The following is a 24678-nucleotide window of genomic DNA, read 5'->3' as shown; positions in this document are numbered from 1 at the left end:
TAGTTACCACCCCCAAAATATAGGCAATAAAAGAAAAATTGGTAAATTGTACATCATCAAAATTAAAACCTTTTGCTCTTCAAAAGACACCATCAAAAAATTAAAATAAGGGACGCCTGGGTGGCTCAGTCATTAAGCGTCTGCCTTCAGCTCAGGTCATGATCCCAGGGTCCTGGGATCGAGCCCCACATCGGGCTCCCTGCTCGGCGGGAAGCCTGCTGCTCCCTCTCCGACTCCCCCTGCTTGTGTTCCTGCTCTCATTCTCTCTCTCTGTCAAATAAATAAATAAAATCTTAAAAAAAGAAATTGAAAATAAAACCCACAGACTATGATAAATTATTTGCAAATTATTATATCTGAGTTGTATTTAGAATATATAAAGAACTATTATAACTTAATAACTAAAAAGGTATGTAATATAATTTAAAAATGGGCAAAGGATTTGAAGACATTTCTCCAAAGATATACAAATGGCCAGAAAGCATATGAAAATATGTTCAATGTAATTGTCTTTAGAAAAATGGAAATAAGGAACACAATATGTCATTATTTACCCACTAGAATATCTGTAATAAAAAAAGATAGATACTAACAAGTGTGGACAAGGATGTGGAGAAATTCAAACCGTCATGTATTACTGGTACAATGTTAAATGACGCAGCCATATTTTGGTAATCAGTTTGACTGTTTCTTAAAAAGTTATATGTAGACTTACTTTATGACCTGCAATTCCCATCAGAGGTGAAGTTGTGTACATGTTTTCATCTCTTGGTTCAAAAAAACAAGTGATGCTGCTGTTATAAAATTCCTTCCACTTTATTTAGTTTAGGTGAATACTGTTTCTCAGCTTTCTTCGATAAATGTTAAAATTGAGATAGAATTGGTGCTGAATCCTGTCTTATTCTGGAAATAGAACACCTATAATACATATAATACAAACAATACAAATACTGGTACACATATACAAAGTATCCAGTATACTTGACAGAAATGTTCATAGCATTTTAAAAGGCCAAAAAGTAAAACTAACCCAAACAACAAGTATCAATCAACTGATGAATGGATTTTTGAAATTGTAATAAATCCATATAGTTGGTATTATTTGGTCCCCAAAATACTGCAACATGGATAAAACTCAGTGAAAGAATCCAGACATGAACATATATTATATGATTCTATTTTTGTAAATTTTTTTAATGGCAAATAGAAAGTAGTAGTAGTTGCCTATGGCTGTGGTTGGTATTGGAATTGACTGTAAATGGGCATGGGTTTTTTTTAGGTTGATAGAAATGTTCTAACATTAGATTGTGATGATGGTTTTATAATTCTGTAAACATAAAATTCATTGAATACATTTAAAATGAGTGAAACTTTATGGTATATGTATTATATTTAAAGCAGTTTGAAAAATACCTCCTGGGTAGAGGGATTATTATAATTATTTGTATTTATATGTATTTTATGTTTGGATAAATATTTATTGAACAAGAAGTATATTTATTGGAAATATATCTTGAAGAGGTGACAAGGACTTTTTTCCAATTCATATATTTCTAGATGATTATCATTTATTTCTAGAATGGGACAGAATTCAGCTTCAATTCTATTCTAATTTTAATATTTATAAATGTAAAGGCAGAGAAATTCTGTCCACATAAAATGAACTGATTTAGGTTATCACTGGTGATATTACCTTTGCTCCCAGCTCATGTTAAACTCAATAGAATGACTCGTGTAAAATAAAACTCCTGGTAAGTACAATATGTTGAAGACTAATGTGATGATAATATTCTAGAGTTCCACATGAGGCTAGGTCTTCAATGTATGGAAAATAGGGAGTTGTTGTTTAACGGATGTAGTTTCAGTTTTGCAAGATGAAAAAGTTCTAACAACCGGTTGCACACAACGATGTGAATATAGTTAACATTAATTGTACACTTAAAAATGGTTGAGATGGTAAATTTTACATGTGTATTTTCCTACAATTAAAAAATAATCTGAGAATCAGCTTTACACTGATTCTTTGAAGCAATAATGTAACATTAGTCTGTCTTGTGGCAAAATGCAAGCTCCTTAAGAGCAGAAATACTGTTTCATCTATTTTATTTATCTTTGCATCCCCTACAGCTTCACTGCTCAAAGTGTGGTCCATGGGTCACAACATCAGGCATTGTCTGGGTGCTTGTTAGAAATGTACCAGCACCCCACATTTTGTGAGTCTACACATACTTTAATAACACACCTGGGTGATTCACATGCACTTTATAAAGTTTGAGAACTGTTCTACAGCACCTAACTCAGAAATATCAGAGAATATTAAAGTTTGGCTGTTGTTCATGGATTAGAATCTTCTATTGATAGCTGCATTTAACTTCTTTGCTCTAGGATGCTGTGAACTTTAGATTTCACCAATACACATATGCTAGAAATAAACAGTGAGCCAAGATTTACATAAATTTAAAGTGGGATTTTTAATCACCTTCTATCTGATTCTCCGTCCTGCACTTGGAACAAAACATAACTTGAAGATGGAACCATCTCTGCCACCCTCCCATTTTCTGTGACCACGTAATGACCTCTATGTGGCAGTATAACTCTGAGAAACGCGGAAAAGTCCGCATTTAGACTCCAGTTACCATTTCTCAGCTCTGAGGTGTCTGTCCCACACCCACGTCGGGGAAAAGACCATGGGTGAGACCTTTGATTAGAGTTGGCAGAGACCCTCAAAGCTTTTCAGTCCTCCTCCCTTCTTCTCTCATCATTCAACTTCACAGGCCAAGCTTTTGCCAGATCTGGCCATATCACAGTCCTATGTACCCAACCAACTCCTCTACCTCAACCTAGGATGCTTAACTAAAAGGAACCAAGTTCACATCCAGGACTCTTAGCTCCTCCTCCTAGGACAGCACCTGCTCGGGTCTGAGGGAGATGGTGGATGAATAGCCCTCACATGGAATCCTTCAGCAAGACTTCTCTTGAGCAACCCCCTGTGGTGTTTCCTGAGACTCATATACACTCCAGATATCACAATATTGAGAGTGGGATCTAGGCAGGAATGGTGTATCCATGGATACGTGTCCCATGGTTGGAGAAGTCAACAATTAGTACATCCTCTGCATGTTAAACATGCTCTACTATCACACAGAGCTTTTGTAGCTCTGGGCTGGGAAAATAGTCATTGCATGTGCTGACAGGACAACAGGACATGGTAATTCAATGCTACAGTGGCTGGAAAAAAATTAGTATCTTGTATGTTATTGGACCTACACTTGTCAAAGCATTTTACATTATCTCATTTGATCCTCAAAAGACTTTGCAACATCAAATAGGACAGGCATGATTAGCCCCATTTTAGAAAACTAACCCAAGTCTTGGCAAGGTTAGAGTTTGTAGCAGTAGTTGACAGCTGTGGCTTAAATTCACTCACTTCACTCATTCCTTGACCATGAGCAAGTAACCCAATGTCTCTGGGATGCAGTTTCCTCATCTGCAAATGGGAAGGAAAATAATTGTGTCTCGCCCACGAGGTAGATGGTGCATGTGAAGACTAGAGCATAGTGGCTTCCTGAACACAATAAGAGGTGACACCTTCTAGCTACTATGATTACTGACAGATCACACAGCTAATGGGTGATCACAATAGACCTAAGACTCAAACCATCTTCTTCAGGTTCTAAGTCCAATGGTCTTTTCACTTTGCAGCAGTGTGTGTGATTTTAGACACATTTCCAGCATCATCTCCTTCAGGAAGCATTTTCTGATCCCATCTATTCCTGGCCGAGTGCCCCAACACTCTTCCTAGTTGCATTCTGTACATCATTAGCTCTCCACACTGTGTATGAATCCACTGATTATAAGCTCCCTCAGAGCTGGGATCATGCCTCCTTATTGGTCTTGGTATCACCAGAGCTAGATCATCGCCAGCACAGAGTAAGCACAGTGTTTGTTAACCTGGACTCCATATGGCTTAGTGATGTGGATTTTGATAGGAAACAGTCTTGCATTCAATCTTTGCAGGCGAGATCACACTGTATCCCACTCTGCCTGTGTTTCTTTGCCCTTTTGTCTTTTTTAGCTCTTCTGCTAGAGGCCTATTTATTATCTCTGTCTATAATTCTCCAATTCTCATGCAGAGTTTGAATAAAATCACAGTTTAGCACCAGCTGTGTAGATTTCTACAACACAATATGAAGCTTCCACTTGCTGAGAAAACACACAGATGCAATTTATAATCAGATTTCAGGGGAATGTGGCACGTTGTTAAGGTTTCATTTCTGGCACATAGGAGGGAGGAACTAAAAATGGACTGCTAGAACAAAATGAAAATGTCAGGTGCTTAAAAGGAATCGCGAAACTCAGACTTCAAACAACTAGATGATGCCACAATGGCCTTTTATTTATTTTTGCTTTGTCTGTCTAATTTGGGGGAAGCGAATTATGTTTGAGCAAATCAAATTCACTACAGATTATACGTATATGAATACACAAAGATATACACACACATATGGCTATAGATGTACGTATGCCTTTGTTTTCTGAATTAGAAATGTTCATCCTATGTAGCAAAGCGTCGACGTACAAGCCCGTCGTGTCATTTAATCAGTGTTATTACTACAAATAAATTACTCAAATTTCTTACTGTGATATAGTAAAGGTCATAATCACAGCCCATCGTCAAGCATTAGCTACTGCTGTTGTATACAACACATGAAGGATGTGACCATTAGTCATTTATGAAATGGATCGCCATTCTAATAAATTAGCAATTTTAAGGAGGAATTTCATAAGTTTAGGGCAGTATTTCAGGGCAACAATTCATTAAACAAGTATCAGCAATCTTTTTCTTCCATACTAGAAATCTTGTTGCTTTGGACAATATATTGAAAAAATAGCTTCTACTATTTTTGCAAGTCATCCATGAGAAGAAAAAACAAACAAACAAACAGTGATTGCTCAATTTGAAACTTCTAAAAGGATGGAATATATATTTAGAGCTAAATTAATATATGAAATACAAATAAAGGCTTTCTGGATTGGTACAACTATTTTTAAATTCTTCTATCCTTATGAGAATGATAATCTTGCTTAATTTAAAACATCACACCCCCTGCATTTCCTTAGTTTGAGAAAAGATAAGCAGTTTGACTTCACATTATTTGGCAAAAGCATGGTTAGCTGATGAAAGGTGGATGTGACATGTTAGTCAATGACAGCCCAAGATAACCATGAGATCATCAGAGTAGTTTTAAAATCAATTGGTAACACAGTCCCATGGCGAAGTCAAGGGATAATTTTCTCAGACACCTAATGTTTCAAAAAATGTTACGCTATTAATTTTGATTATGGTCGTAATTTAACTGGCCTCCAATTTAAAAATGTTACATAAAAGCATTGATTTGGTGTCTGAGACACATTTCCTCAGAAAGCACACTGAGGTGAAATGAGCAGTTTTTAAATGTGCAGTGTACATTGTCTTCACTTTAGAAAACAAGTAGGTAATACATTCTTCTCTTATGGATGCTAGCAACCCAAAGCTTTATTACGTTTGTCTTTACGTTACTATTATTATCACCTAATTTCTGATACTGGATTAGCTGCAGTATGATAAAAAAGAAAAGAAAGTTGTCTATTTCTGTGAGTGACCCAACAACCCTCAGTCTCAAGAAGAGAAATGCTGAAAACATTAACACCCGAGTTCTGCCATCGGGCCTTGAACATGCCCTTCTTTGACTGTGTGGTTAGATAAATTTGCAATGAGAACAAGAACTGCTTGACATCCTTCTGGTGGTCTTTTACCTAATGTTTGCCCAGAGGCCAGATTTAATTTGAGTGATAGCTTCTGGGGTCTCCGTTTATGTAATTTTGATTGAGGTAAGAGCAAGATGGAGGAAGCACTCCAGGTTTAAGAGATGTCCAAGCTTTTAAGTCACGTGGGAGACTATCAAAAGAGTTCCATGTTTCAGGGGTTCTGGAAGGCAGGATTCTAGTCCAATTGGAGAAAGGAGAACAAAGAATGAAAAAAAAAAGAATTCCAAATGAAAATAATCGAAGCTAAAACTCTGTTGGGAATTCAACAGTACAGTTCAGGAAATCTGTTTGAAGTATGAATAATAGGTTGTTGTTATGCGTAGTCTTAAAGACTCTCAGCGGAGCCCCGATCCAAGCTTCATTTTAGACTCGACTTGTCCCTGCTCCTAACTTGTTGTCACTGTAGATTACCAGACTGATAATTGCTGGGATTTTCCCACTATTTCTTAGGAGAGTAAGAATGTGAGGAGGTGAAAAAAGGACCTTAGTCAGTGATGTGCTACTAAGTGTTTAACAACTGGCTCCGTGGGTGGGGTTGGGGGGTGGGGGAGTATGCCTCTATTTACAGACATAAGTTTATTATAAACCATACTGGTGTAAAGGATATGTAGCACACAATTTATTAATAATAATAAAATACATAATACTCTTTGTTGTAAATCAATTGATTCTTACAGAATGTTTTTGTTAATTTGTGCCAAACTCTTATACCTATAGCCAATCTACAGTTGCCACTGAGAACAGATGTGGTTCTTACATGAATGTTAGTGAATGTTTTCCTTTAAGTCAGTGAGTGAGACTAAGTAAAACAAGAAAGACATATATCTCGGAACTTACTTGTCAATGATTTGAGTACTGGAGGAAAACTGGAAGAATATCTCCTCAATTTTTTATTCACAATGTAATAACCAGACACGACATGTTTAAAAAATTTAATCTGTATTAGTTAAATTTCCTCTACCACTTTCTGAAGTCCAAACCAGGGATTGGCCAACGTTTTCTGCAAAGGGCCAGATAGTAACATTTTCGGTTTTTTAGTTCATAAGGTCTCTATCTTAACTATCTCTATTTGTACAACCCGGCCATCACAGTATGAAAGCAGCCAGAAGCTGCATGTAAGCAGATAAGTGGCTGTATTCCAGCCAAACTTTATTTGTGGACTCTAAACTTTGAATTCAATGTAATTTTTATATATCTGGAAATATTTTTCTTCTTTTGTTTTTTTCAACAGTTAAAAATATAAAAACCATTTTTAGCTCATAAGCCATACAAAAACAGGCAGTGGGCTAGATTTGGTTTATGAGCTGTAGTTTGTCATTCCCTTAATTTTGTCTGGCCACAGAATAGTAAATTAAGCTCTGATTTGCAGCATTTGCCAATCCTGTGGTATAAAGATTACACTATGGCTGATTTCAAGCTACCAATGTGGCACCACTGAATGTTGGGAAGAGATGAGGAGTAGCACGACATTATATTGTATTTCCACCCCAAGATAAAACAGGTAAGAATAACCTCAAGAGCATACATAATAGTAAAATAATTTGAAATGCTGAGTTTTAAGTATTTATTATACTTTTATATTATTCACTTATTTGTATGATTATATGATTTCATTTTAATAATGGCAACAACCAACTTGCAAAATTCTCAAAAACTTAACAATCGGCTTCTGCAAGTTGGTACAAGCTGGTTTCCCAAGCACTTATTCTAGCGATACTGCAGCTCTTGACTCTGATATTCCCCCACCAACACTGATTCTTCTTCTTTTTTTTTAAAGATTTTATTTGAGAGGGACAGACAGACAGACAGAGACAACAAGCAGGGAGAGGAGCAGAGGGACAAGCAGACTCCCTCCTGAGCAGGGAGCCTGATGTGGGACTCAATCCCAGGACCCTGAGATCAGGACTGAGCTGGGCAGACGCTTAACCAACCAGATCCACCCAGGCGTCCTCAACACTGATTCTCTACCATAGAAACGGAATTACCTTTAGAAGTGTCCACAACTAGAGAGAGTGTAGGAATCCTAGGCCGTGAGTCCATCTAGAAGCTCTTGCTGATTCTGCCTTCCACGGAGAAATGAAATGATGGAAACCTTCACTGCCACAGGTGCAGTGGGTCTTGACTTATCTCCCAAATGGAAGAATTGTTATAATAGTCATAATAGTTGACATTTCTTGAGTATTTACTGTGGACCACACTGTTCTCAACTTTTACCTGTCCCAACTCATTGGGTTGTCACTCAACCCAAGACGGAGTTTCCATCATCATCATTTACATTCGAGGATAATGAGACACACAAACGTGAGGCTCCTTGCTGAGGTACAGATGTGGAAAATTAAAAGTTCCAACTTCCCTAAACGCTAGCTCATTTCCTCTCTAAGTTGCTTGCAGAGATCAAGTATCTGTTTTTTATTATTTACTTATTTATCAATCCAATAAAAGGTTATCAGTAAAATTCAGTAGGTCCCAACCTGGACCATCATCTTTCCTCCCCAAATCTGTTTTCTCTGTTCTCTTTTCCACGTGCTTGCTGTTCCTGGTACTGACACGACACTAGGCACCCTGGCATCTTGGACTCTTTCCTCCACATTCTACACAGCTGCCAATCCAGTCCATGGAAACTCCAATATTACTTATTGGGCCTTCTCCTTTTTATTTCCATTCTCCTTCTCATTGAGGACTCGGTACCTCTCACTCAGATGATTGCAGAAGGCCCCTCACCATCTCCAAGTATTTGTTCCAAATGGCATACCGTGCTGCCAGAACATGGAACCAGTCTCTTGCTCATAAGCGATAATGATTGCCCACCGCCTACTCCTCAAAGCTCTCCCCTTCTCCTCCTCTTGACTCCTTTTAAGCTGCAAGCTTACAGAACTTTTCACCATTTTTCGCAGACACTCCATGCTTGACCCACCTCCACGCCTTTGCTCAAGCTGCTGCTTTTGCTTACAGTGCCCTTCTCCAGAACTCTGTCTGCCTGCTCTCTAGTCTTTTTTTTTTTTTTTTAATGACCCAGAATTTGCTTGGTCTCCCAGCCAGAAGCAGCCTCTCCCTCTGCTGAAGTCCCATAGCATTTTTTCTACCTGTGCTTCTTGGGCACTTTTTGCCTCCCCACCCTAATTATTCTTTTTGTTTAAGATTGTATTATTTATGTATTTTAGAGGGTGGAGGGAGGAGTGGATGGAGAAGGGTAAGCAGACTCCACACTGAGCTCGGAGCCCAACACAGGACTCAATCCCACGACCCCGAGATCATGACCCGAGTTGAAATCAAACCGACTGAGCCACCAGGCGCCCCCATTTATTCTTCTTTGTTGTTTCTCTTCTCTCTCCTGCTTGACTCTGAATCCCCTGAAAGCATGATTAGTTTTCCACCTATCCCCTACGGTTGCTTGTGCACTGGGGCTTAGCCAAGATCAGATGGGTGAATGAATAAAACCAGCAAAGGCAACCTCTCACCACTTACTATTAATGTTGTTTAATATTCCTTTTGTGAAACATACCATGCACAATATAGAGCTGCATTGTCCAACATGGTAACCACCAACCGCATGTGTCTGTGGAGCACTTGAAATGTGGTCTAAGTCCAAAATGTACACTGGTCCAAATTGAAATGTGCAATCAGTATAAAATACATACTGTACTTTGAAGTCTTAGGATGAAAAAAAAACTCAGTAGTTGTTTTACATGTGCAAATTATCATGCCTGCAATACACTGGGTTAAATAAAATATAAAAATTACCACCCATTTATTTTGCTTTTAAAAATGTGACTACTGGAAAGTTTACAATTACATACATGGCTTGCATTATAACTCCACTGGAAGCTCTGTTATAGAGTGTACTCATGATCCCCTTGAAATGTCTCTGTTTTCTAGACTGACAGTGTGTTGTCATGGAAAGGGTTCTCAGAACTTGTCCCAGTTCCTTAAACTTTTGGAAGCTTTGTTTCCTTGATTTTAAATTAGGGGTAACTGTGCCTTCCTGACAGGTGGTTTAATAAGGTAATATACATTAAGCTGCCTGACATTTGTAGGTACTGGGTAAGTATGGGTTTTTTCAACTTTCTGGGCCAGCACAAACATACCACATGCATCATTCCCACCCATCATTGCCAGTATATTAGTATCACTGCACTGACCAGTACTCACCATTGTTGTAGGCCAGCTCTATATAATCTTTCTATTCTTACTGTTGCTTTAAGTCTCATACCCCTAGCAAGAATACATGGGAAATGCAATTGTTAACCTGAAAACAAGGAGAATTTGGAGACTTATCCTGCTTACATTTTCAGGGTCTGGTTCCAAATTACAATGTAAGCAGCCTGAGGCTCACCTCTCTGGAGGAAAGAGATGTCCACATCTGCCACGTTCTCAATTTGAGGGGTCGATTCACATCATACAGTATCTTGTGTTTTACACCAACAGTACAGTGTGAAGGGTCCTTTGAATAACTTGCTGTTCTCATTGATATTATATGATTGATGGCGGGGGGTAGGGAGATATGTACAAATTGTTCTTCATTTTAGGCAAGACCACGAACCTAGGTTTTGAGGTCCTTAAAGATTACAGGGTAATTATCAAAAAAAATGAAACAATTATCAGTGCTATATATAATGTCAACATTATTTTCAGAACAGATATTACCATTATAATATACTGATATTAATACTAACCAAGGATTTCTGGGAAATTTTCCTTCATCACTAAAGGTTAGAGTGTCATTGCTGTCATGTTCTATGGGGTTGCATGTCCTGCATCTGCTTGTCTCCTTCACAGAAGGGCTTATATATCTAGAGAAGGTGAGGTCTTCACAATGGGAAGAGGAAGATTTTAAGTCTTCATTTCAGTGTAGAACAAGTAATTTTAGATCCCAAGATAACCTAACAATAGAGGGATGATGGTGTTTATCATCTTGGGCTGCTTGTGCATGAATATTATTAATCATCAACTTAATCCTGAATATCTTGGGACTGCAGCAGAGTTCCAGGATTGCATTTCTTAATGTCTTCATTACAGCTGTAAATCTCAAAATAAATACATAATTACAAGGAAGCATCAGCAGCTGGGGCAATTAAATGCTAGTTGCCTTCTGCTATGCAGAGACTTGCATTAAGCAAAATGTGTGCTCTTCATTACAGAACAATTCTTTACAGATAAATGTTCCACAGTAGAAATGTCGTTCCTTCTGCCAAAGGAAGAAACTTGTCAGGGAGGGTGCCATCCCTGGGGTCCCTGGATATCCAAAGAGATGCTCAAGCTCAAATGTGAAAGAGAAATGGGACATGAAATCTTCAGGTCCCTGGGGCTCCACTAATCAGATGACTGGGCACAAAGATGGGTTTTCTCTTTCAGATTGAAGATGTATTGCCACAGAAAATCAACCAAGTAATCAACAAATATTTACTGAAGACAAACCATCATCATCCTTGTCATCAACTACAAAAACTTATTTTGTGTGTAACACACACATTACCTGGATTAGACCACAGAAGAGCAAAACTCTGGATTGTAATAGGGGAAACTAAATATGACTACAAAGATAATAACACAGAAATTTCAACAGAAAGTACTATACAGTAAGAGATATAGGGTAAGAGATATAGGGATAGCCACTTTAGTGGGCATTATTCTAGAGTCATGATATGTTTAATAAGAAATATAAGAACTGATCCCTGTGCTTAGGGAATCACAGTTTAATTAGGGGATGAACTAAACATAAACTATGAGAAAGCATAGGATATAAAGAGCTAAGTACAGATGCAGAATGAAAACCTGTGAAGATTGGAAACAAAAAAAGAGAGCAGACTCTATGGCGTCAATAGTCAGGGGTGGCTCCATGGAGGGAAGAGAGTGCTTTAGAAATCCTTTAAAGTCAGAGACAGTTTGGATAAATGAAGGGGAGAAGGGAGAGTTCAAGGCTTCAGGTGAAAATATCTTTAGTTTTGGTAAACTTTGGGAGTTGGTCAGCAAATCATTTATTCAACATCAGCGTTCTGATGGAGGAACTGGACTATTTTGAATGGGAAATGAAGAACAGGTCCTTACGTCTATAACTGCAGGTTCTACTGATGGGCACACACTTGGGTTTGGAAGTCATCCTTCTGTTCGTTCGTAAACACTGACTAAGGACCTGTTATACACTGAGATTATACTAGGCTATATTAGGCAAGAGAAGATACACATCAAGGATATGGAAAAGTTAACAGGTTTAAATACATACAATGTGGTCCATGCTCTTACAAGGACAAACACAGATTTTAGAGGAGAACCCCCAAACTCAGGCTTGGGAAGTCAAGAAAAGTTGAGATGTGCAGAATAAATAGGGGTTATCCCGGCAAGGGACGTGGGATTGTAGGAAGCATATCCAGATGGCATGAATAATTTGGGTAAAAAGCCGACCTGGCTAGGTTTAAGAACCCCAGGTTGTTCTGTTTGGCTGGAATGAAGAGGCAAGAGTTGAGGCCAGGTATATAGGCCAATGCCAAATGGTAAAATACTTTCAAGCAGTGATAAAGAATTTGGACTTTGTCCTGAGGACCGTGGAGAGTCAGTGAATAATTTTAAACTGGGGATGGACATGATTGCATCTGTTCTGAAACCTCATCCAGGCTGCGTGTGGAGAATGGATTGGATGCTCCAGGGTCAAAGCTGATATTATCATACAGCATTTTCATAACTGCCCTAAATGAGAAAGGGAAAAATGTGTGTAGTCTAGTCTCCTCTGCCATGCCTATTGTCTGCTTCTTGACTCAAGATTGCAGTCTTTATCCTTAGAGGCATGGGATTCTGATCCTCAATACCTACAAGAAGGTTTTCCTGATTCTACCTGGTTCTACCCCAGAATGGATAGATGACTGCTCAAATTTCTGTCTGCTCAAGTCCTAGCCTGATCCGAAAGGAGACCACTTGCTAACATATATAACAATCATATAACTCAGCACAATTATGTTGTGGAGGACAAAACATCAGGGAATTATAGTAATTCAGTTTAATATCTGCTGAAAGCTTGATAAAGGCTTATGTGGCTGTTCAGAGAAATTGCATGCGGTAAGAAAGCCATTGCCATAACCACTGAAAACACTTGGTATTTTGACAAAATTAAAATGCCCTCTCAGGAAGGACTCTATTCTTCCCTTGAATAACTTTTAGATCTTGAGGTAAAGGCAAGGGATAGTGTGGTAAGGAATTCTGTTCATATTATACACAGCTCTCAGCTTGTATTCCAGGAGCTCCAAATTCCTTTTTCTTTTCTTTTTATGTTTCAGTCAGTATAAAAGCAAAATTGATCTGACTTCACAAATTGTGCTTCTAGCAAATTTTAAAAGTACTTAAAATGTTATCTTTGAAAATCGGTAATACACAGGACATCTGTGCATTCCTTTTATTCTGGGCATCCCAGCAGCTTCCAGGTTAATAGAATGTGTGTGATTGCTGATGTTTAATAGCCTAATTAATTAAACGCTGATCCCAGTCATCATGCTGCCAGATATAAATACTATCTGGGAAGGGCTGTTTCATAAGATGACAAGTCTAATAGTGCAAATGTTGCAACCCATTCAGAGGAGGAAGGAAGCTGTTCTGGAGTTTTACTAAAAATAAGATGCTTGTACTGAAAAAGGAAATTATAAGTGCATGTTCTACCCACCTAGGTTGACCATCTATTCCATTCCAAAGAGTAGCACTCACTTCCAAACCACTGTCTGAGATAAAAGGAGTTGCAATTGAGGAAGAGTAAGAAACTGACAGATCTTCTGTTATTTGGATAAATGATCCTTTCTCCTTTCCTTTCATATAATTGCACACTTGAATCAAATAAACAAGAAGTTAGTGGATTAAATAAACATTAATAAGAAGGCCTAAGCTAAAAGACAAAGGTTGCATCCTGCCATATTTAATATGGGCTTCTTAAAACAGATATACACATTTAATATTACTTTATGAACAGATATTTTTCAGTTGCATTTTGGGAGCTGTATTATCGTTTTGATCCATTACTTTTAGGTTCTTATCCTAACTGCATGGAACTATTTAAACATGAGAAAAAGCAGTTTATTGGAGATATATCCCATTGAAAAGCAATTTATTTCTAGCATGGCAAGGATACTAAACTTCCTTATTGTTGGCACATTTAATCCATTTTTAGAATCCTAATGTTTGAAGCTGAACCAAAAATGGAATATTTTCAGGGGAACAAGAATTGAAGTGATAAATCACTTCTGAGAATTTTGCAACAATCCAGTGAGAGATGGTGGCAGGAGAATAGGAGATGGTGAGGAGTAGGTTGACTCCGCAATATTTAGAAGGAAATGGTGCAAGAAAAAGAGAGGACTGAAGGATGATTCCAGAATTCCTTTGAGCTGCTGGATGGTGGTGGTGCAGATGAAAGAGATGGGGAGGGGCACCTGCGTGGCTCAATCGGTTAAGCATCAGACTCTTGATTTTGGCTCAGGTCAGGCTCCACACTCAGTGGGGAGTCTGCTTGAGATTCTCTCTCTCCCTGCCCCTTCCCCCTCATACAAGCACATGCAAACCCGCTTGCGCTCTCTCTCTTCTCTCCCTCTCTAAAATAAATTTAAAAAAGAGAGAGAGAGAGAGAGAGAGAGAGATGGGGAATATTTGCGGATGGGACAAAGTTGAAGGAGAGAGTGGTTGAATTCCCTGCCTCTCTCCCTCTTTTCCTCGATAGCTTCCTTTTAGCCTTCCTTCCTTTTTTCCTTTCAGGCAGGGTGGGAAGGTGACTGGACAGAGGCTGGAACTCTCATGGCTGAGTATTTTAGGGGTTGGGGGCCCTTGCGGGGCTGGGGTTGACACAAGGAGATTGTGAAGAGGCAGCCTGGTAGCAAGAGACTGGCTCCATGAGGGGGATTAATCAAATGAGTAAATATACTGGTGGCAACCGAGCCAGGTTTGTTATTGTTGAAGGTACAGATATGGAAAGGGGAGAGCTAGAGTGAACCCGATGGTGTTGGAGGGCAACCAGATATATCTGTGTGAACTCATGGCGTGCGTGTGTACACACACATATATACACACATCATATGTATACACCTAAATGTGTATATGTATTCACATATGTGTGTGTATATATATATGTACATATATTTCCTAGATCTGGCCAACATCCATAGTAAAAAAATACAAACAAAAGGCACACATTTCCCCGCATAGAGCTATAATGTGTAGTAACAAAAATACTGTTCAGAGCCGTGACTGGAATTAAACAGTACAACAATACACAAAAAAGAACCCAGTAGCAGTGAATGCCCTGGTAGCAATGGACGCATCTTGGTTTCTAAATAGCACTCTCCACTAAAACACTGAAAGGAAACACTACTAAAGAATTGGCTGACTCTAGGGCTGGGCAGTGAAAAGAACAAGACTAACTTAGAACACCTTTTTGTATCAGAAAGTAGGGAAGTGCTCACAGAATGATGGGCTATGTAATAAAGAAACAAAGGCCTTCTTGAAGGGCTTCCTCTAATCAAGTCTGGGTCAACCTGGGCATCAAAATAAGTAATGACAGCAGTGGATTATAATTCATTAAGCAATAAAGGAATATATGAATTTACACTTTCTCCCCATCTGTTAACCATCATAATAATAATTGATCCAGGCAAAAAAAAACATTGATGATGCCAATTAATAAATGTAAAAGTAATGACAGAATTAAAGAAACCCCATTTGTTAACCATCATCATCATAATATTATTATAATATTAACAATTATAATAAAATATTAATTAATATCAATATATATTAAACAGGAGTTCATACTGCTGTTTCCAACCCATATCCAGTACCACAGGGTTCATTTTATCCTTCACTTCTTGCATATACTGAATAATTTTTGAATGTTTAACTCTTTTCTCAATTTTCAGATTTTATTGACTGATTTGAGAGAGAGAGCACAAGCAGGGGAAGGAGAAGAGGGAGAAGCAGGCTCCCCAATGAGCAGGGAGTCCCACGTGGGGCTCCATTCCAGGACCCTGGAATCATGTCTTGAGGCAGATGCTTAACTGACTGAGCCACCCAGGCGCCCCAATTTTTGAATGTTTAATAAACATTGCATTCCTGGAATAAACTCCACTATTATTATAGTGTATTACCCTTTTCCTATCTTATTGGATTTCATTTGCTAAAATTAAAAATAAACCGGTGCATTTATGTTCATGAAGAATATTGGTCTGTAGTTTCCTTTTCATGCAACATCTCTGTGTTAATCTCACTATCAGGATAATGCTGGCTACATAAAATAAGTTGGGAAGTGTGTTCCATGTTTCAGCTTTTGGGAAGAGTTAGTGTAAAATTCATATTATTTCTTCCTTGCATGGTAGGCTTTGCCAGTAAAGCTATCTGGACCTTGAGTTCACTTTGTGGAAGGGCATGGGATTGGGAATTCAGTTTCTTTCATAGGTATTTAGTAAGCAATTCGGGCCATCTGTCTTCTTGAATGAGCTTTGGTAGGTTTTATCTTTCCAAGAATTTATCCCTTTCATCTAGCTAGTCAGATTTATAGGCACAAGATTGGTCATAGTTTTCCCTTATTATCTTTCTAATGACTTCCTGTCTGCTGCATTTGTGCTGATCCCATCTTTCTAATTCCTAATATTGGTAATTTTTAATTTTTTCTCCTTTCCCCCCTTGGTTAGTCTGACTAAAGTCAGCTGTACTGGTTCTTAAAGAACCAGCTTTACTTTCATTAACTTTCTCTATTTGTTTTTGCTGTTTTCTATTTCATTGATTTTTTCTGTTATTTCTTCTACTTTGGGCTTAATTCATTCTTTTACCAGTTCCTTAAAGTGGGAGCTGAGGTCATTGATTTGAAATCTTCTTTTTCTTCTAATATATTGAACACTATAAATTTCTCCCCAAGTAGTGACATCCCACATTTTATGTTAGTTATACATTTTTTAGTTAGTTCAAAATAATTTCTAATTTCCCTTTTGATTTCATATTTGATGCATCAATTATTGAGAAGCATGTCATTTAGTTACCAAATAGTTGGGAATATTTCGGTTATTGAGTTATAATTTAATTCCTATATTGGTCAGAGTACATATTTTTAATAGCTTGATTCATTTTAAACTTTTTGAGACTTGTTTTATGGCCTAGGATGTAGTCTATCTTCATCAATGTTCTGGGTATACCTGAAAAAATGTATGTTCTTCTGTTTTTTGGAATATTCTATAAATGGCAATTAGTTCAGGACAGTTGATAGTGTTCACATTTTCTATATCCTTACTGATCTTCTGTACATTTGTTCTATAAATTATTGAGAAAGGTTATTGAAATCTCTGAATTGTAAATTTGTCTACTTCTTGTAGATTATATATGTTTTATCAGTTATATTGATAAAATAATTCACATACCATACAGTTTACCTGTTTAAACTGTGTAATTCAATGGCTTTCAGTAGATGCAGAGAGTTCTGCAACCATCACCACAACCAATTTTAGAACATTTTTATAACCTACATTCTTCTAAATCCCCACCCCTTAGCTGCTAGGAATGTAAAATAGTGCATTCCCTCTGAAAATATTCAGCTCCGCAAAAAATTAAACATAGAATTATCATATTACCCAGGAATGTCACTCTTAGGTACATATCCAGAAGACTTTAAAACAGGAACCCAAAGATACCTGGACACCAGTGTTCATAGCAGCACTATTCACAATAGCCAAAAAGTGGAAACAACCCAAGTGTCCATCAACAGATGAATGAGTAAACAAGCTGTAGATACATACAATGGAATACTATTCAGCCATGAAAAGGAATGGAGTTCTGATACATGGTACCATATTAACGATCCTTGAAAACATTTTAAATGAAATAGGCCAGATACACAAAGGACAAATATTGTATGATTCCACTTACATGAGGTATCTAGAATAGGAAATTCATAGGGACAGAAAGTAGAATAGAGCTTACCAGTGCCCAGAGGAGGGCAGAATGGGGAGCTATTGCTTAATACTTAGAGTTTCTGTTTGGAATCATGAAAAAGTTCTGGAATTGATAGTGGTGGTGGTCACATAACACTGTGAATGTCCTTAATGCCACTGAATTGTACACTTAGAAATGGTTAAAATGGTAAACTTCGTTATTTATATTGTAATTAAAAAATTTACACTACAAAAAAGGCAAATACAAAAGGAATGCAGGAATGGAGAGAAGGAGGGACAGAAAAATAGAAGACACATTTGTCATAGGTGCCGCCCCCTGCATTGTGTGCCTACCCACGCGAATGGCCAAGTTCTGCTGGTGGGGCCGGGCTGCTCCGGATGTGGGTCAGGCACGCTGCTCCAAGTAGCTAGGCATCTGCACAGTTAACTTTCCTGAACAGGTGGCAATCCTGCAGTTTATGTACCCACTGGCATTTCCTGTGATTGGGTCAGTGTTGCAAGTGGAGAGGTTCATTGCTGGTGGTGCGCAGAGGCGCGTACCCAGACTGTAAGAATAGGAGAACCCCTTGAAGACTGATGCCAAGAATACCTTCAAAGAGGACTTCCCTGGGGATATCTTCAATGTGTCCACCTTTGACTGCTTCAGAACGGAAAAAAAATTTTTGATTCTTAGAGTCACTTACTTCAGCTATTCAAGGTGATATTGAGTAAGTTAAGAAACAGCTAGACTTACCAGAACATTTGGCACTCAAAGAAGACAATGACTTCCAGGTTCCTAAAGGAAACTAATGAATGGCCACTGGGGAGAAATCATCTGTCATCCTAAAAAAAAAAAAATCAAGATTTTTTAATGTATATGTTAGTTAAAAACCCTTTCAAAGCTTTCTAAAATATACCACTAGAAAGGTCTTAAAACTGCTGCCTTATGATGGAAATAAAATGCATCCTTTACTATAAAAGGCAAGTTTTTAATTTGAGTTGAGAATTGTAAAATCCAGCATGGATGCCATCGAATAGTACGCGCTCTAAACAGAGAAGCCTTAGAAAAGCAAATGTACTGAACAAAGGTTTCATGTTTATGACAAACCTAAGGAGAAAAATCCAGACTTTGTATTTTGTATGTATTTTGAATTAATGTTTTATTATTGACATAAAGACCTGTGACATTTCATTTTAATCAGTTCCTTCATGAGATCAAATCATTGTACCACAGTCCATGTTGGTATAGATCTACATCAATTCTAAATAGTCTAGGTTCCATCCTTTTTCCATGTTCTGTCCATATATATATATTTAAAGATTTTATTTATTTGCCAGAGAGAGACAAAGCAAGAGAAGGAACACAAGCCGGGGGAGTGGGAAAGGGAGATGCAGGCTTCCCACGGAGCAGGGAGCCAGATGTGGGGTCAATCCCAGGACTCTGGGACCATGACTGAGCTGGAGGCAGACGATTAACGACCGAGCCACCCAGGCGCCCCTCCATTTTTTTAAGACAAAGTAAAATGACTTTTTTCATATCTATTCATTTTTGTGTTAATACTTCTCACTCCTTTGTCAGAGTACATATTCTTCAACATTTTCTTGACTTAGGTTCTTCTTTCCTTGAAATGACTGTCAGGGTCAGTCATTGTCCATTGAGATTATTTTGCAAACATATTATGAGAGATTGACTGTTTATACCATTTCATCCTTTCACTGTATTATGATGATCATGTATATCTGTATTGATTAGAAAAAAAAAAACTTTTGTCTTTAGGTTTCTTCGGGATTTAAATGAATAAATAGCAGTTCACTTATATATCCAACTCAAAGAAGAGAGAATGCTTGTTTTCCCCCTGGGAAAACTATTTAAGAGCCAATTAAATTATGAAATATTTAGAAGGTTATTTATTTTAATGTAATGATGTGCTCCTAAGCAAGTCTAAGCTGTTATAGGTGTGTATGCACTGTAATTCATGTCATTTTAAAGAGAGCTTGTATCTTGAAAGAAAGGCATAATAAAGTCGTAGTTAAAAAATCTTCATACTGATATATTTTTCTTCAACTATGTGATTTTTATTTAAAGATTTTATTTATTTATTTGAGAGACAGAGAGAGCACAAGCAGGGGAGCAGCAGAGGCAGAGGGAGAGGCAGGCTCCCGCTGAGTGGGGAGCCCAACATGGGGCTCTTGATCCCAGGACCCTGGGATCATGACCTGAGCCGAAGGCAGACACTTAATGGATTAAGCCACCCAGGCGCCGCAACGATGTGATTTTTGATCACTTGAGTCTTTTTGTTTACACTGGTAGAAGTTTGAGATCACTGCATATTTAGAAGCTAAGATTACTGATTGCTTTGGGCTCCTGAAACAGTTGATTGTATCATCGTTCACCTAAGCGACAGATCTGGTGGGCGTCTTGGGGCGGGGGAAGAAGGGTATAGAAGATACCTTTAAAGGTGATGATATTATAAATCAGTTTCCCTAATTTGCATAAATTAATGAGCTGATTGCACTAAAGACATTTACAAAGTATATAGGAAAATATCTAAAACTGATGTTGAGGTGCCATGACATGGATAAATGCAACTGGGTCGTGTTTCCCTTTTTGGTGTCGGAATTTGTGGCAAACAGAATAGCTTGTGGCTTTTACATTTCTTCCTTAGTAAAATATTGGTTCATCTCCTCCTCTGATTTACTCTCCTTCATCCTTCCCCTCCTGCTATCTTCTTCTTTTTTTTTCTTAACATATATTGCATTATTTGTTTCAGAGGTACAGATCTGTGATTCAACCGTCTTGCACAATTCACAGCACTCACCATAGCACATACCTTCCCCAATGTCTATCACCCAGCCACCCCATCCCTCCCACACCCCACTGCTCCAGCAACACTCAATTTGTTTCCTGAGATTAAGAATTCCTCATATCAGTGAGATCATATGATACATGTCTTTCTCTGATTGACTTATTTCACTCAGCATAACACCATCCCCTTCCATCCACATCATTTCAAATGGCAAGATCTCATTCCTTTCGATGGCTGCATAATATTCTATTGTGTATATATACCACCTCTTCTTTATCCATTCATCTGTCGATGGACATCTTGGTCTTTCCACAGTTTGGCTATAGTGGACATTGCTGCACGTACCCCTTCGGATCCCTACATTTGTATCTTTGGGGTAAATACCCAGTAGTACAATTGCTGGATCGTATGCTAGCTCTATTTTCAACTGTTTGAGGAACCTCCATACTGTTTTCCAGAGAGGTTGCACCAGCTTGCATTCCCACCAACAGTGTAGGAGGGTTCCCCTTTCTCCACATCCCTGCCAACATCTGTCGTTTCCTGACTTTTTCATTTTAGCCATTCTGACTGGTGTGAGGTGGTATCTCATTGAGGTTTTGGTTTGGATTTCCCTGATGCTGAGCGATGTGGAGCACTTTTTCATGTGTCTGTTGACCATTTGGATGTCTTCTTTGGATAAATGTCTGTTCATGTCTTCTGCCCATTTCTTGATTGGATTATTTGTTGTTTGGGGTTTGAGTTGGATAAGTTCTTTATAGATTTTGGATACTAGCCCTTTATCTGATATGTCATTTGCAACTATTTTCTCCCATTCTGTCGGTTGTTTTTGGTTTTGTGGACTGTTTTCTTTTGCTGTGCAAAAGCTTTTTATCTTGATGAAATCCCAATAGTTCATTTTTGCCCTGGCATCCCTTGCCTGTGGCGATGTTTCTAGGAAGAAGTTGCTGTGGCTGAGGTCGAAGAGGTTGCTACCTGTGTTCTCCTTTAGGATTTTGAGGGACTCCTGTCTCATGCTTAGGTCTTCCAACCATTTGGAGTCTATTTTGTGTGTGGTGTAAGGAAATGGTCCAGTTTCATTCTTCTCCATGTGGCTTGTCCAATTTTCTCAACACCATTTGTTGAAGAGACTGTCTTTTTGCCATTGGGCATTCTTTCCTGCTTTGTCAAAGATGAGTTGACCATAGAGTTGAGGGTCCATTCCTGGGCACTCTATTCTGTCCATTGATCTATGTGTCTGTTTTTGTGCCAGTACCATACTGTCTTGATGATGACAGCTTTGTAGTAGAGCTGGAAGTCCGGAATTGTGATGCCGAGGGAGTGGGATTTTTTTAGGTCACTGTAATAGTTGGTCCCCCGGGGGTGGGCAAGTCCTGTTCTGCTGTTGAAGTTGTCTCTAGCGGTTGGAGTGTGTATTACAATCCCATAGGGAAATGGCAGGGGGGTTACAGTGGTCAGCAGGCTATTGTTATTGATGATTTTTATGGGTGGGTTCCATACGATGAGATGTGAGATCTTATGGCTAGGGATCCTCATTAAGTGCCCGTAAAGAGTGCTTTTTCTGAGTTTAATAGTAGATATACTTTTATTACTTTTAATAGCCCTCCTTCTTCTTGGTACCCCAATGAGCAGTGCATTACAATGTTGCCTGCATTTTATCCGTGTGTGGATGAGTGTTTGAGAAAGGAAAATGTTGGCAATGCCTCTACAAATTGTACACTGGAACATCCAAAGAATAAAATTGTATTTTTGACAAAAAATAGAAGTATCCTCCTGTGATTCTTAGTTTAAACCAGGGGAGGGGGACTTTTTGTGGTATTGGTAATGAGTACCATAGTCCTTCCTAGGGAACATTATCAGACTCTATTGGGAACTTGGTCTTTGTTATTGTGGAAGAATCAGGAGTCGACAGATTATTTGTCTCCTGTTTCATTTTCCATGAACATTTCCACAATATTTGGTTTCACAATCCAACTCAACCCCCAAACACAACATACTCTGCCATTGTGAAATCATCCCAGATTTGGCACCAGCTCACCCTCCTGTGCAAAGGGTATGTTTGAACCAAGAAAAAAGCAGCTTCTGGGTGAGTGCGAGACTCTAGGATCAGAATGCTGTTGGTAGGCAGTTACTGTGACCCTAAATTCTGAACAAGCTCCTGATACCCAGACTAAATAGATTTCAGATTTAGAAACTTCAGATAGAAATTTTGTGTCCATGATGAAAACTAAAGAACACGTGTGATCCTTAAACCGAACTCTAACCCTTAACTTTAACCCTAAAAGCTAACATGACCCTAAGCCCCAAACTGGAACCCTGAATCTCAAACCTGAAACTGAACCCCATACCCAAACTCTGAACCAAAGCCCTGAATCCAAGCCCTGAACCCCGAACCTAAACCCTGAACCAGAACTCTGAGTCATGAGCCCTGAACCCAAACCCCAGCAAGAACCCAAACCCAAATGTGACCTTAAACTTTATCCCCTAAGCCCTAAGCTTAAACCCTAAATCATAAGCCTAAAGCCCTAAGCTCTCATCCTAACCATTAACCTCACCCTCACCCAAAACCCTCACCCTCACCATGATCCTAAACCCAAACCTTGATCTAGAACTCTGACCCAAACCTGAACCTGAACCCAGACCCAAACCCTTGACCACACTTTGTTTATGCATTCACCATGGATGGACATTTGCATGGTTTCTGCCTTGTGATTATCGTGAACATTGTTGGGTTTGGGGGCTAGGGTTAGGGTCTTGGGCTGGGGTCAGGACCAGCTTGAGATCAAGTTTGGGTCGGAATCATGTTCAGTCAGGGCCAGGGCACTGTTTGAGTCAGGGACTGTTGTCATTCCGTATTGTTTCCAATTAATTATTTCTTAGCTATTTTTGGAGAAGTTGGGGGATATTGGGCTCCATTCAGCTTGAATTTTCAGAATTTAATGGCTTCAGCTGGACCCAGGGAGCGAGCAGGTGCTTCCGTTGAACGGGGAGCTCACCTTGTCCTGCATTGCCTCCCCCGCCTGCAGAGGGCGCACGACCCAGCTCCAGCCAGGAGCCCAGAGCCCGGCCTGCGCAGCCGCAGTGACAGGAGCCGGACCTCCTCAGAACCTGAGGTGGAGGCTTCTAGGGGCCGTGGGGCGCGTCCACGCTGACAGGAGCCCGTCCTCCTCAGGACTGCTGTGGAGGCTTCTGGGGGCCGTGGGGTCCCGTCCACGCTGACAGGAGCCCGTGCTCCTCAGGCCCGCTCTGGAGGCTTCTAGAGGACACGGGGCGGTGTCCGCAAGGACAGAAGCCAGGCCTCCTCAGGCCCCGCTCTGGAGGCTTCTGGGGGCCGTGGGGTCCCGTCCACGCTGACAGGAGCCCGGCCTCCTCAGGCCCGCCGCGGGAGGAGAAGGTGAGGAGAAGCCGTCTGAGCGGGACCGCGGAGGGGGCCCGAGCTCACAGGACGCAGGAGGAAGGGCGGGTGCGCAGACCGTGGGGTGTCCGTGGCTCTGTGTGCGGTGACGTGGGGTCCCCGGGGTGCCGTGCGCGGGGCTGTCGGGGCTCCCCTCTCTGGCCTCGGATCCGCTCGGCGGCCCCCGCGTCCGTGTCCACGCGCACCCGGAGTCGGTTCCTGGGGCTGCTCCCGCGGTCTGCGGTCCGGGCCGGCCGCCCGCCGCTGTGCTCCGGCTCCCCGCCTCGGCCCCGCGGCTCCTCCCCGCGTCCACACCCGCGTCAGGGCTGTGGGTTCCGTGTCTGCGAAGACCCCGCTGGAGGCCCGTAGCGGCGGCGCGGACTCTGCGGACGGCGGGGGGAGAGTAGACATGTTCGCAGCGTCCGCTCTGCCCTGAGCGCAGGGCGTCTTCCCGGCGTGTCTCCCTCGACGTCCGCGTCCGTGTCTCACGGGTCGGAGAGCAGGTGTGTCGGCTCCTGGGGACGTGTGCTGCTCGGTGTGTGGTTCTTCTCGATGCGGCTGTGAAGGAGCCTGTGCTCCGCGGGTCTCGTCCTGACGGTGTGTGAGGAGCGCCTGGAAATGCACCGGATTTTTGTCTCTCGGTTTTGCTCCTTGCCAACTTACCGAATTTATCCGTTCTGTTGACCTTAAACTGAAACTGCCGGTCGTTTTACCAGCAAAATGGGTTTCTTTGGGAAGAGCAGAGACTTGCCCGTCGGACAAGCCAGCTCGGCACATCGCGGACGAGAAAGGA

General features: G+C 40.1%; 1 protein-coding gene across 1 annotated transcript in view; it reads right to left on the bottom strand.

The window, feature by feature from the left end:
- Window positions 1–24296, bottom strand: part of LOC118356338 (synaptosomal-associated protein 47-like) — a 64047-nt gene extending 39751 nt beyond the window's left edge. The window contains exons 1-2 of the mRNA XM_035724317.1: window positions 24092–24296; window positions 23488–23614 (exon numbers count right to left, since the gene is read on the bottom strand). Of these exons, the coding sequence (XP_035580210.1) occupies window positions 23488–23614; window positions 24092–24296 (332 nt within the window). The remainder of the gene's footprint in view (window positions 1–23487; window positions 23615–24091) is intronic.
- Window positions 24297–24678: the final 382 nt, after the last annotated feature.

The sequence above is a fragment of the Zalophus californianus genome, chromosome 15, assembly GCF_009762305.2.
Source record: "Zalophus californianus isolate mZalCal1 chromosome 15, mZalCal1.pri.v2, whole genome shotgun sequence".
Taxonomy (NCBI): domain Eukaryota; kingdom Metazoa; phylum Chordata; class Mammalia; order Carnivora; family Otariidae; genus Zalophus; species Zalophus californianus.
This window is presented reverse-complemented; position numbering and strand designations above follow the sequence as displayed.